Here is a 14,855-nt window from a genome sequence, read left to right on the forward strand (position 1 = left end):
CACGATGCCAAGGCAAAATGCAAAGACACAATGGTGTACACACACACACACACACACACAGTCTCATGGGGAAAGAGAGAAGGGTACGACAGAAGAAACCGAGAGATAGCGATAAGAGAAAATCTAATCTGCCTTGTCCTGCTCCTCTCTGCTATCTACTGCATTACACGCTAAATGTGTGCGTGTGCATTTGTGTTGTGCCGATGATGCTGATGGTTGTGTTTTAGAGGGGTGGAGGAGCGCCGCTGTCACCTTTAATACGTGTGCGTATGGGCACGCACATGATCAGAGTTGTGCCTGGTCAGCTTCGTCTGTGTAGCAGAAACATGTAGGTGTGTGTTTGCATGCGCCATCTGGCCTGAACTGAGTTGGAGAGGGGGGGGGGGAGACAAAACCCCTCTCATCTTGAAACATCAGATTAGAGTAAAATAAGAATGAGAACAATCCAACTTTGCTACTGACACACATAGCGATGACCTTGTTTGTGGGCCAAGTCAGTAGGATGGCAAAATAACTTTCTCTCAGTTACATGAACACACAAACACGTCGCTGTTCTGTAACGACAACAGCTACACCTTGAAATGTAGGTGCCAAGTCTCTAATAGACACAGGAAGAGGAAGCACTGCTATTGGAACAATGCCGTGTGTGTGTGTGTGTGTGTGTGTGCTACCTACATGTATCAGCAAGCGTCTGTCAGTACGTGAATTCGTGTCAAATGTGTGCGTATGTCGGGGTAATTGGAGGCGGTCCAAATGCTGTGTGTGTCTGTGTGTGTGTGTGTGTGTGTGTGAAAGTGTACGTGTGCCCCATCTCCACTGCTGTTTTTAACACCAAATGAAAAATCACCTTAGTCGCCTTGTGGTCTTCTTTGGGTTCAGTGTATTTATAGCTCAGAGTTGACACTCTTCCAACAGAGTGAGCGTGTCTATGTCTGTGTGTGTGTGTGTGTGTGTGTGTGTGTGTGTGTGTGTGTGTCTGGGACTAGCAGATGGGCTGTCTTAGCCCTCTTCCTCTGCTCCCTGGCTTGTCTTTAGCCCCACCCGTCCAGGACAGGATGCTGCCTCGGGAGCAGATCGAAAATAAATGCACCCCCTGCCCTTAACATCCCGCCGACACGTATTCCCTGCTCCCTTCCCACACCTCCATTTCTCTCTGTCTGTCTTTGTCCCTGTCTCTCCCCATCATCCCTCCGTCTCTCTTCCTCCCATTATAAATGGAACTCTATACATTACTTTCTAATTATCTATCCAAAACTTCCTTTAGCTCCTTCCCTTTCCAGCCAAGTCACGATGACCCCCACTTGTCTCCTCCCCCCACCCAGGGTGACCTCTCTGACCATGTCCTGTTTGGAGTGCTCCCTCCCTTTCTTTCTCCCAGGGGACTTCCCCTCTCCTGTTGCTACTGGCCCAAACAGCCAGGTTTGGACCAGTAAACACGACCCAAAATACACTCGCAGCATGAAGGGCACACACACACAAACACAATGTCAAAGGCAAACACGCGTGGATCCACACCAGATTCACAGCGTAGGTGAGGGCTCCCTGCTGGAAGTCGTTACACAAAATAGGAAGTGACCTCACCTCCAGCACAAATAACCGATCATTCCTGAGCACCGCATGACACATTTGAGTCACACCGTTATAGAGAAAAATGTGGGTATGTTCCAAAAAATGAATGATCCCACTCGCCCTCTCTCTCTCTCTCTCTCTCTCTCTCTCTCTCTCTCTCTCACACACACACACACACACACACACACACACACACACACACACACACACACACACACACACACACACACACACACACACACACACACACACACACACACACACACACACACAGAGTACTCTCAGGGCCGAGGAATGTGGTCCTTTTAGACTGTGAGGCTGTGAGTGCCAGATGAGGACTGGAGCCTGCAGACATGGGTGACAAGACAGGCAAACATATACACAAGCATCCAAAAACACACTCATAAAAATACAGACAGGACACTGAATGTATTAACATGCATGTAAGGAAGCAGGAGCACACACACACACACACACACACTGTGTAATGCAAAATGGCAGGCAGACATGAATGAAAAATGCAATTTAAAAGGTTACAGATGTACAAGTAAATGCACAGACATGACCCATCCAACACACACATGAGCTCACAGTTCAGCAGAGCGTGCTGGCTTTCCGTGTCACTGTCATATTACTGCACACGCCCAATCCCCACGAGTCCCTAGGGGGCCAGCCTTTTTTTGATTACCATGCACCCTAAACTGGCAGAGAGGCAGAAAGAAAAACAGAGAGGGCATTGGCATAAAGATGGATGAGTGAGGGAAGAGAGAAGGGACGGGCTGGGTTGATGAAGTGAGGGAGGAACCGAGAGAGGAGATACACAGTATAGTATTTGCCAACCAAACACTGAGTATGTGTATTTCTAGTGTGTTCAATAGAAGAAGCACTGATTGGAAGATCAATAAAATTTGCTTCACAAATTATTCATTTTCTTAGGCGTTCCCCTAATCTTTGCTTTAAAAGGCCTCTAAAAATTACTGAAATAAATACTTAATTTTTTTTGTTGACTTGGTCGAAACCCATAGACATACACAGAACTGAATCAATTTATCATTTAGTTGTTTAATTGGCAATTATTTTGATTATGGAATAATCATTTATCTAATTTTCCGAAGCAAAAATGCCAAAACATTCTCTGGTTCCAGCTGTTAGATTGTGAATATTTGCTGGTTTTATTCGTCTTGTATGATAGAGGCATATTCTAACATTTTATAGAACAAGTGATTAATCGATGAATTATCTCATAATGAAAATAATAGCTACAGCCCTAGACATATGCACTCTTTGAAGATGGGTTGCAAGTAGACATTACTTCCATTTTAAGGAGCTAAAACAGGTTGGAACCACTGAGTTAATAAGTATAACGCAAATAATACCTATTGTATACTGTTGAAAAATGTATAATGAAACTTGTTAATTTAAAACATTTACAAACAACTTCAGTCTGACATTTTATCAACAAATTGTTAAAAACAAAAGTCAGAAAATTTTAAATTTAGAGTTATTATACAGAGCCAAACAAATGAATGACTTTGGTTTTTCAGCTGCTGTGTGTTTGTGTGTATCTGTATGACTGCATTTTGGCAGGGCTGATAGAACACTACGCCATGCAGAGTCTGTCCTGTTCGGTGACACATTGCCTCTGTTCACCTGTCACACACACACACACAGACACACACTCAAACCAAATGACAGGAACACGGTCCAAGCTGTTAGAAACCCTCCAGGTGCTGGCTCACATAGTGTAATTCCTTTGTATCTGTCCCTAATTCTGTTTATCTCTGTCTCCCTCTTTATCTCGTCTCTCCCTCTGTCTTTGTCTCTCTGCATCTTCCGCTTTACATCAAAGCAACAAGTAACGTTCTTTTGACTCCTTTTTTCCCTCCGTCTCCCCCTCACTGAGCCGTTTTCTGGTGGTAAGTTCCTCAAAGCATAAATGCAAACACGCACAGGTGTACACACGCATATAAATGTGATATTTCCAGATGATTAACTGGTCCCACATTGAGATTTTCTTTCTTCTATCCAAATCCAACATGATCAGAATGTGTTTTGCATTTACAGTGTGGAACAATGAACACTGCAAAAATCCCAACAGCGTTAACAGCCACGGACACAATTTGTATGCAATTTTTCCTTAGGTGGTCAGAGGGGGAAAAAACATTACCCATTACAGTTTTTAAACACACCTTTGTTGATTTGTTTGTATTGCTTTGCTCCTCATTTTTTATTTTACTGCATTTTTGTACAATTCTCCATAATTCTGCTCTTTAAAATAAGCAGTACTTCTAGTAATACTAGAAATAGTAGTAGCTGTGGTACTGTGGTAATAGTTGTTATATCAAGGCTGGCTGGCTCTCTCCGTCTGTCGCGCTACCTCTCTCTTTTGTTTTCAATGTCTTTTTGTTTCCGTCTCTCTTTCCCCTGCTGCAAATACCTTCAAGTCCAGGGATTCAGGGAGGTAAGAGTGTGTGTGTGTGAGAGAGTGTGAGTGTGTGTCCCAGGTCCCCATTCTAATAACAGAGAGTCTCCCAGTGAGCGGTGGGGCAGCTGAGTGCGCTCCCCTGGAACGCCACAGGGATCTACGGATCAAATTCATATACACACACACACACACACACACACACACACACACAGAGAGAGAGAGAGAGAGAGAGCGCGCCAAGGGATACATGGATCAGAGAGTACACACTATGACTTGACACAACACTCACAACTGACTGCAACACCCAGACAATGGCGAACACACACACACACACACACATACATATAAACCCTATTGCCAGTTCAGCCACATCCACACCTTTCCATAATTCAGTTAGAGGGAGACAGTGAGGCTCTTAGATTCAGACAAAGACAAAGACAACATTATTCACAGACAGACTACTAAACACAGCTTGTTTCTCACACACACACACACACACACACACATGCACGCACACACACTCACACACTCTGCCCTGATCCCAACCGCAGGCATTGAACAGCCTGCCAAGCTATTCTCTGCTCTGCATTAACTATCAAAATAAAGATTTTCTTCATTACTTTGAGCTTTAAGTATTTATGTCATTTTCTAGGATTATACAACATACAGTAACTGCTGAGGAGGTACCACATACTGGCTGCATACAAATTACTAACATGTTACTGATAGAGTAGCTCTGATGCTGGGAAGTGGTCCAACTGTGTTCAAATGTAAGAAATGAATTGAACTTTGTACATCATGCTGTATGTGTCTGCCTGTTCTCGATCCCTCTCTCTGTCTGTTTCTTCATTTCCCAGTTTTCCATCCCTCCGTCTATCCCATCATCCATCCATCGTGTGCATATACTATTGTACATGTTCTTTTAATTGTGTCTATGAGGGAACGGATCCCTGTTCGTCTTTGCGGTGGTGTGTGTGCACACAACTCTCAAATATTCAACACCGCTGGGACACAGGGAAAGGAGAAAGACGCGGGTGGAAGGAATCAACACACAAACAAACGAAAGCATCCCCCACGTCCATCCACACATGCATCCATTTATTCATCTGACCAGTGAGCCACCCATCTAGCAGTGTTTAAATATTTACTAGTGCTAAAGGAAAATGTGTAGCAGACGCAAAGGCAAGAAACAAAAGGGGGACGATTGGGGAGGAATGCAAGAGTGATGGATGGAGCGAGGGATAGGAGGAAGCATTGAGGGCAGAAGTTGCAGTACAGCACCCCCTGGTGGCTTAAAACGAATGTAAAAAAACAAGAAGACTGTCACAGACTGTAACATGGGAGAGAATCGGAGCTGACTAGTGTCAACTAGGTATACTTCTACACAAGGGAAACATTGTCTAAAAGACCATAAAACAGTACATGCTGTATTTTGATGAAGATTATGATATTTGGATACTGGTTGACCACCTCCAGACATGTATTAAAATATGTATACAAAAAGTCTGCTATATGTGTCTGATATGTTTCTTCCTCAAAAAATAGTACAATTTCCACTATAAAAATCCTTAAAAGGCGCGTCTTCTAGTTTCTGGCTTATTAAAAATTCCAGAATCTGCAAAAATGCAAATTGAGCTCATTTCTGAAGTTTTCCTGCTGGACACAAAAGGTCTCCTACTTCACTGTAGTCCAAGGCCATTCTCAGTGTGTGTGCACCGGTGGCTTCAAGTTTCTACATCACACTTGTACAAGTAGCAGATTGGACCAGGATTGGCTTCCAAACAATTTGTGATGTCACAAATCATGCTCATAGGCCTCGTCCCTTAAAATCAGATTTTCAATGAAAGAAACTTGTGAAAACAGCCTTCTAGTGTCAAACTCTGCACATAGATCATTCTGCACAGTCAAACATCCAACAGTAGGAACGAAGAGAAAAATCCATTTTTGAGTGGAGGGTGACTTTAAAATAATGTATGTATGTAAATGCTGGTGAAAAAACTGACATTTTAAAAACATTCATACAAAAACTGTTTCTACTGTCATGCTAATTGCTAACAAAAGAACGAAAGAAAGAAACTAAAACAGAGGGAATGGGAAAAGTCGTGTGTGAAGTCTGGGAGTAAAGGCAGAGTGAGATCCAGAAGGACCTCACTGATCAGGACCACAGCATTTCTTATTTACACACCCACACACACACACACACACACACATGCAGACACACCAAAACACACCAAAACATCTCTTATTTACCAGCTTACGTCTGCACTATTTATGGGGCACTGGGGAGAGGCACAGAAGAGAGGAAGAGAGGAGAGGGGCTAAAATATGCATAGGGGCTGGTTCTTCTGGGACAGACGGGGGGAGTCGGAGCGAGGCAGGAAGACAGAAAGAAGGGAGAGAGACAGGAAGAGAGAAAGTGAAAACTGTGGTATGTATGTGTCAGAGATGGATAGAGAGGTGAAGGAAAATGATTGAGAGGGCGGTAGAGAGAAAATGAAGGTCTTTGTATACAGGGGAAGAGACGGAGATGGAAAGAGGGACTGAAAGAGTGCAATCAGAAGGGAGAGGGGACGATGCAGCGACGCATCCATGCAGCAGTGACCCTCGGGTGTGTGTGTGTGAGGGAGAGAGAGAGAAAGAGAGAGGGAGCTGGACATCATATGGCCCCTCTGAGGGAACGAAAGAGGCCAAAGCCTTTTCTAGCTGGCCAACCAGCCTTCTTCATCCATCCGCACCTCATTAAAACACACACAAATTACCCCATTCCACTTTCTCTGGCAGATGCATGCGCACACACACACACACACACACACACACACACACACACACACACACACACCACACACTCTCGATAACAGCTAGCAGTGGCATTAACCTCCATGGTTGTAGCTCTCCATCTCCCGCAGTCAGCCTTTCTGTCTAGCCCACTTAGAGAGCCCTCCCATGGGGCAAAGGAGCTGTGGCAGGTCGGGCTCGGGCTGCAAGTTTTCACACACACACACTTGGGCCAGGACCAAAGAGTAACAAGATGGATATAGCCACAGTATAGCAGCCAAAGAGGAAGAAGTGCAAGGAGCTGAGGGAGAAAAAAAAACTGAGCTGACTTGAACTGAGCTCAACTAAGCTGGAATGAAAACAACAGAATTAGGCCCTGATCAGACAGAGGCATCTTTTTCCTGTTGTTTTCTACAGGCAGCAAGCGTTTTGCTCGTGCACACTGCACGCCTCGTGTCCGCAGACATTTGTGTTTTTTCTCCGTTGTCCAATTGGATGAATTGAGAGACGGGCCTTCTGTGATGAGATCTGTGAGTTTACTTCACAGTAAAAATCACAGTTAGGCTAAGGACAGGTGATGTGGGGTTGCCTAGCAACAACTTTTTTTTTAAATTGTAAGCTTCAACCAAAAAGGCAATGCGGTGCAACCTGCAAAAAGTGCTCTGTCTGATCAGGTCCTAAAATTCATCTGACCTGATCAAACTCAGCCGAATTAATATATGAGAAGAAAGGCTTTCTGTTGTTGAGTCAAGTCAAGATATATAAACCGCTCCCCCTCAGATATCCGACAAAATGGACATCCACAACAGGTGAATAAATTTTTCATTCGTTTTAATTTTTTAATTTCGATTAAATTGGCATTGTTACACTTTTTACAGTGGCTTTTACAAGATACACTGTGTAGTTTGTTTTCCTGTGACTCCACTTTGATACAACTATGGACAATGATAATGTAAGGGGAAAAGTGAAAGCAGACAGAAAGAACAGTTATTTAGTTCTGCAGTGTGAGAGATGTAGTCAAGTTCTCTTGAATCCAAAAATAACAGCACTGATTTATCCAACTGATTATTACAATTCATCAGTCTATAAAGAAGTTGTGACCTGGTCAGACAACAGAGGAGGAGTCATCTGGGATGAAGGGTATGTAGAGGGGCAGTGGAAGTGTTTGTGTGTGGCACACACTGTGTGTGTATGTAGAGGTGAGTAGGAGTGTGCGAGGTGTGAGTGGTGCCTGTGTGTGGACATTAACCGACAGGGTCCAGCAGTCACCCTGCTGTTAAATGGACTGGCCAGCCATATGCCCACCACCTCCGGCCCTACATCACTGCCACTTTGTGTGTGTGTGTGTGTGTGTGTGTGTGTGTGTGTATCTTTTTTATGTGTGGTGGCTGGGGTACACTTTTGTAAATTCAAATAATCCTGGGTAATTTCTTAAATAGGATTTCTATCTTTTTTCTGACTTTCTTTGTCTAAATCTCTGTTACCAACAGCCTGCATACCAGCCACTCTTCTAATTATGCACCAGTCGAATAAAGCACTTATTACAGAGTGAAAGCCTTCTGCCACTATCAACCAAACAACTGAAAAGGCAGCAATAATACTGGCCGCACACTTGACTATATCCTTCTGAGGTGGATCTTGCAGAGTTTTACACTGTAAGGTTATGGCTAGAGAAGATTTATTGGACAAAATGGAGATGCAGAAGAGAAATGGACACTCAAAGAGAACAGGCAGTAGGAAATGAAGAAATGGAAAGAGGGATTTGGATACTAAGATTCCTATTTATTTTCAGTTGAATTGATGTCAATAGTGCTTGAACAAAAAGTTCTGAGAAGTTTTCAAAAGCTACTTTTCACTTTTAAGAAAGACAACTCAGGAATATTCAGACTCCACTTCAGACTCTTGTTCTTTTTTTTTCTTTTTTTTTATGAGTCAATTATTCATGTTTTCATCTATGTAGTGGAACTGTAAAACACACAACCCAGAAAATGTATCATAGTTGGAGGTATTCTCAGCACTCTGCTAATGAGACATGTTGATCAGTTTGTCATCTATCTATGGCTTGTAGGGTTGCACCTGTCCTGGTTGGCAGTGTCAATAAATTATCTTCACATACTGGAAGCAACGCATTACACACGTTTGTATTTCTAGACATCACAATTAATCATTCGCCCAGAAGTATCATTCCTCACTAGCTGGGGAATTTTCCAAGTTTTGTAATGGATTCAAAAAAACTGGAGGCTTTCACACAATCTCCTACAAGTATGCCTATGTCTTTGACATACACCTCTGGTCAGGGCAGCAGTATGAGGAAAGTTAAAGATTTGATCTTTAACAGGGCTGATGTTTGACCTGCAGATTTTGCAGGTCACTAGCCTGGTGCCAAAGGGGGCACACGAGATGAGGAGGAGAAGAAGTGGAGGAGGACAGGAAGGTTTACATCATCACAGACCTGGCCACAGCTGGCCCAGGACCTACTCTTGGGTGACTTATATCCTCTCTTCTCTTTCATACGCACACACGTGCACACACACACACACACACACACACACACACACAAATATGTCTGGACCCTAATGACATGAAGCTTGCCAGAACCCTGCTCAGACCTCATGAGGAGAGATGGAAAGAGAGGGACACAGGATTAGAAAGAGGGTGGAGGGAGAAATACAGAGATGAACAGTAAATAGAGGGACTGTGAAGTGATGTACAGTAGCTGGAAGGGATGGAAGGAGGTGCAGATGAAGGTTACTGTATATTGAGGGATGGAATGGAAGCCTAGAAATAAGGGAGGGAGGGGTGTAATGACTGAGATGAGTAAAGGAGAGAGTGAGGGTGTGGAAGAAGTGAGGAGGTCTCTTCAGGTGGGTGCCAGAAAACTGTTTCCTTTCTGGGTTTTCAATATTAGAAAACTATACTTGAGTCTTCTTGGGCACACAGTCCACTAACTACAGTGTGAAGTAGCATGTCAGTACCTGCACACAATCATTTCTTGCCAGACATGAACTGTACCCAGACAGACAGTCGGGTCAAGGTCAACACAGTGAATTAAGGTGACGTACCTGTAGTTCTGTCTGAAAGAAGAACTTCTGTGGACACTGGGAACAGTCGTAGATCTTGTCTTCCTGGCCGTGGACGGCAAAAATGTGCTGCTGGAGCTTGTTGGCCTGCACGAACACTGGGAAAGGAACAAACACAGCAACAAGTTACACAGTGTTTATTAAAGGAAACCAATCTGCCAATGCTTACCACGACTGGAGGCTTTTAAAATAATCCCACTGACCAAGAACTCAAGGAAATGAGCTCAAGGGGACTTTCCAGTTGAGATTTGCCTATTAGGCAAAATAACAGACAAATCTGAATTGTTGCTGGGGCCAGTAGTGTGGTGCCAAATTCAAGGCAACATCATTTTCAGCAGTTTCAAATTGAATTGGCTCATTGATCATCATTTTTGCTAGATGACTTGCAATGCCACTGCAATCTTAAGGCCAAGCCTTGGAGAAAAGTGATCCTGTGTAAGTGGAAGATAACTGAAGGTTTTGGGAACAGTACATGTAGCTTTGTATTACTGAACAGTAGATTAACTGCAACCTTGTCACGATTCAGGCATGTCTCAGATCTGATCTACTGTTTACAACTGGACAGTTACGATGAACACTGCAAGAGCAGTACTAGACTATCTACTATGTACAGTAGCAGTAGAGAAAGAACCAAATGGTAGCTGAGTTCTCAGTACCAATAACCCCACAAACACACAAAGCAAATGAAGGGCTGACTGGAAAGGAGGAAGAATATGGAATATAAAGAAAAGACAGAAGGGAGCAAGAGAAAGACGGAGAGAAAACAGGAAGAGCTATCCTCAGCAGACCTTGTGATATTTATCAATAAATTATCTCTCCTTTTTTTAACTTCCGCTCCAGTGTTGTCTCACACACTTTTCCCTCTTTCTTTCTCTCCCCTTTGTTTCAGTAAACTTTTGGTTTTCACTGTGAGTGTGTATGTGTTGAATTATTAAGCCTCCCCATAGGAGTGGTGCCCATCTTACTAATTCATAAGCCACCAAGGAATAGAGTTAAAGTTTAAAGCGTTGCTTGTGTACCTGGGGGGGGGGGGGGGGGGGGGCACACAACACAAGACAAACTCAACAACTGAGGGAGGGAAAGGGAGTGATGAAGTGATAGGGAGAGAGAGCGAGCGTATGGGGAGAGAGAGTCAAGAGATGGGGGAGGGAGGATGAGAGAGAAGGTGCAGACTTAGTTTCTGGTAAAATACTGTAGGTGTTGAATGGACCTCTGAGCACCACAGGCCTAATGTGGTCATCCAGCATTTAGTTTGGGTCCTCCAGTGGATTTCAGAGATATAAGGTACTTCACATTTGGCCTGTTTGGAGGTATTATTGCACGCACTTTTGCACACGCAGAGTTTTGTCAGTACTTCTTTAGCAGCAGCACCCTGCTGGAATATTACTCCCACAGTTAGAAATGAATATCCTAATGTGATCGTACTGTAAACCCCAAACCAAAAAGTGCCATTGCAGCACATTTACACTACTATGTGTCATGATGCAGGTAACCCAGAGAGAGCCATTTCTGAGCCACAACATGCACTGGAGGTGATGCCAGGGAAGATTTAAGGGCAAACCTGGCCTCCAGCTGCAATATTAACCTCATCCTGCATTTTTACCAAAATAAGATAAGATGTGACCAGTTTGGTGCTTAGAGAATATGTGGTGGACACATCATCATTTTTTTTCATTCTGTTTCAGTCTGTGGCTTTAAAAAGGAACGTACAGTCCTGGCTGGCATGGTAAGGGTTCATATTCATCTATGAATAAAAAAGATAAAAGAGCACAGAGCACTTACAACACCAAGCAAAACAGTTCTACAATATTCATTGAGCATTAGTGTAAGACTGTCTATTGTAGTCCATATTTCATTGGTCATATGCAGCACTGTTAAAAACAGCCCTTATTTCCTTGTTTCATATTGTATACTAGAGTGTGTGTGATTATTCAGGCCAATTACTGTAGTTTGTGTGCTAACTTGTTCTTATGCTTTTGTGTTCAGTATGTATCTCCATGTCTCTGTGTCCATTTTAAATGCAAAGCAAATAGGACACAAGTGGGTAGGAGTTATCTGTGCTACTGTCCTTGAAGGTGAATGTGTGTGTGTGTGTGTGTGTGTGTGTGTGTGTGTGTGTGTGTGTGTGTGAGTGTCTGTCTCTCACCTGTGAAGCAGACGGGACACTTGAAGGTACCTCCCATGCCTTCAAAGCTGTGCTCTATCAGGTGGCAAAGCAGCTTGGCAGGTGAATCAAACATCTGGTTACACAGCTTGCACTCGTGATTGATGCCCTCCTCTGCAAATAGGAGACAGACACGCATGTGTAGGCTGGATTAAGGAACATGAAAACAAGAACATATGACATCATTTTATAACATTACTACAACACTCACGACAGATGTCTTACACACGTCAGACAGTGGCATATGATATACTGATGTGTATATATATATATATGTGTGTGTGTGTGTATATATGTGTATATATATATATATAGACACTGATAAAACAGGAAACCAGTAGACACAGATAAGAAGAAATGCACTAAACCAGACGGCAATGACAAAAATATCAGCCGTGTGTTCATTAGTATTCACTCTGTCACCATAGGGCAGTGATTCCCAAACTCTTTTCTGTCATGCCCCCATTGGACACTGAAAAAAAATCTAAATTCAGACATTTTGACTTTTCATAGTATAAACAGCACAAGTGGAACTATTAACATTAACAATGGCTCCGTTCCAGCAACTATTGCAGTAAAATGCAGCAATTAAGGATGTTATTAATTACACCTGTGCTTAGTAAATCAAAATGTCTGCTGCCGAAAAACTTAAACTAACTTAAAAAATATATATAACATAAGCAATGTCACATGTTTCAGGAATGATGACTGTGTAGCGTAAAAAGAAAAGTGAACACACCCCACTCTATTGGAAAACATTTACATTTAATTTGAAAAAGACTCAGACACCAGACCAGTGGAGTTGTTAAGACAGACATTATGATATAGGCTGCATCATACACTCCCCTCCTCTCCCCTGCTGCATGCTCTCCTTTCATTTTTCCTTTTCCCTTGTACACTCCCCCAACACTTGCACACACCAACCCCAGTGCCATGTCTGCCCCAACTGGTAATTGCCTGTCCTCCCCACTGGGGCTGTGGATGATCTACCCTTCCTATAGCCACCCCTCCTTCCCTCCCTCTGTCCTCGTTATCCGCCCTCCCCCACTGCAGTCGCTCATCCATCCCGCACAGTGCCCATTCCTCCCTCTGTGTCCCCTTATCGTCCCTCTTGGTCCATCACTTGCTGATTAATTTGTGCGGGCTCCAATTCAAACCCCTCACCCCTTATTACCTCTCTTCACATATACTATACTTACTTGCCCCTTTTTTCAGTCTGTGAATGTCTCTGTACTACCAGGTCTCTCTGTCCATACCTATGCTCTTTCAGACTTTGACATAGGAAACATTTTCTATGGACAAATTATTTATGTGGACAAACTCCCATAATCAATTTCCCTTATTCAGATGAACGACATGACATGACAGTACTGGAGGACTTTATCCGGGGGCACTTCACTGATCAATTTGTATGGGCTGCTGGTGCACACCGTAGCTAAATGATTTTACACGCCACACTGTCATTGCATCATAAGTCACACTATTGTACAGGCAGTGCTTCAATGTAGTAAGTAATAAGCACCTCTCCATGAAAGATACCTTCATCACAAACACACAAGAGACTGTCCGCAACCCGGCCACCATCCTTCCATTTTATTCTCACTTGGGATTATACCAATGTGTGTTTGTGTGTATCTGTGTCTATTTTAAGAAGGTGTGAGTGACATCACAGCACCCATGGTGAAAGGCCAGATGAAAGGTGGGCGTCATACATACAAACACACACACACACACATGCACCCCTTGACGATCAGGTCTCCCGCCTGTTGCCCTTATCACCATTGTACCATACAGGACTAATGCCCCAGTTGCCCACACGCACATACAGCACGGGAGGGGGGGGTGGAACACACACACATGCACACCATAGGACTGTACAGCCCGGAGACATCAGATGGTGCCTTCTGCAGGCCAATCTGTGACCCCTTGTGGAGTTGCACACACACATACACACACACTCACTAACACATACAAACATGCATACACATACTGACTCACTGATACACACAATCTGTCTTTTTCCCTTTTTGTCACTTATCTCATGTCCTGTAAGTGTGTACGCACACACATACACACACACATTCAAACAGTCTGCAGAACTTCAGCTGCAGAGCTGCAGGGGATCGCAGGGTTAATAACGTCTTCAATCATACATCCATGACACCCATACTGACTCATACACACACACACACACACAAAGATTCCTATCTCTCCTTGCCTCAAAGGCCGACACAAGGGTGCCCTAATCCCGTCTCAATAGCTGTGGGGGAGTGTGTGTGTGTGTGTGTGTAGTGGGTGCCACATGGGCTTATATGGATGAGATGGTATGCACCATGGTCCCCGTCCCCAAACATCCCCTGTCCACACACACACAAACCTCAAAGGCTGCTAGGTTATGTGGGGCGCCAGTGTGTCCGCGACATACTGAGACAGATAGAGCTTCATTATCATTTACTAGGAGATTGAAACAGCAGGAGAGAGTCACATGGAGTGAGACACACAGAGAGAAAGAGGGAGAAAGAGACGGAGGAGTGTACAGCACTACCAGTTTAATCAATTGTCACGTTTCATATTTTAATTATCATGTAACCATTCCTCGTCTTAACAATGGATATCTTCAAAAGAGAAAACTATTGTTTCAACTGAACAGAAGCAAAAGACACAACTGAGAGAAAGAGATACAGCGATACAAAAGGCTCAGATAGAGACAGAGGGTGAATAAGTAAATAATGCCTACGCTTCAGTGATCTCAGTGTGTGTATGTTTGTGTGTGTGTGTTGGGGGATCTATGTAGAAAGCACCTTAAAAGCTCTTGCCCTCAGTAGGGGTAACGCTCTCGTCA

General features: G+C 43.6%; 1 protein-coding gene across 1 annotated transcript in view; it reads right to left on the minus strand.

Moving 5' to 3' along the window:
- Positions 1-14,855, minus strand: part of znf423 (zinc finger protein 423) — a 139,495-nt gene that overhangs the window by 4,265 nt on the left and 120,375 nt on the right. Inside the window, exons 20-21 of the mRNA XM_070907304.1 lie at positions 11,996-12,127; positions 9,832-9,947 (exon numbers count right to left, since the gene is read on the minus strand). Coding sequence (XP_070763405.1) covers positions 9,832-9,947; positions 11,996-12,127 — 248 coding nt within the window. The remainder of the gene's footprint in view (positions 1-9,831; positions 9,948-11,995; positions 12,128-14,855) is intronic.

The sequence above is a fragment of the Enoplosus armatus genome, chromosome 6 (genome assembly GCF_043641665.1).
Source record: "Enoplosus armatus isolate fEnoArm2 chromosome 6, fEnoArm2.hap1, whole genome shotgun sequence".
NCBI classification, from domain to species: Eukaryota; Metazoa; Chordata; class Actinopteri; order Centrarchiformes; family Enoplosidae; genus Enoplosus; species Enoplosus armatus.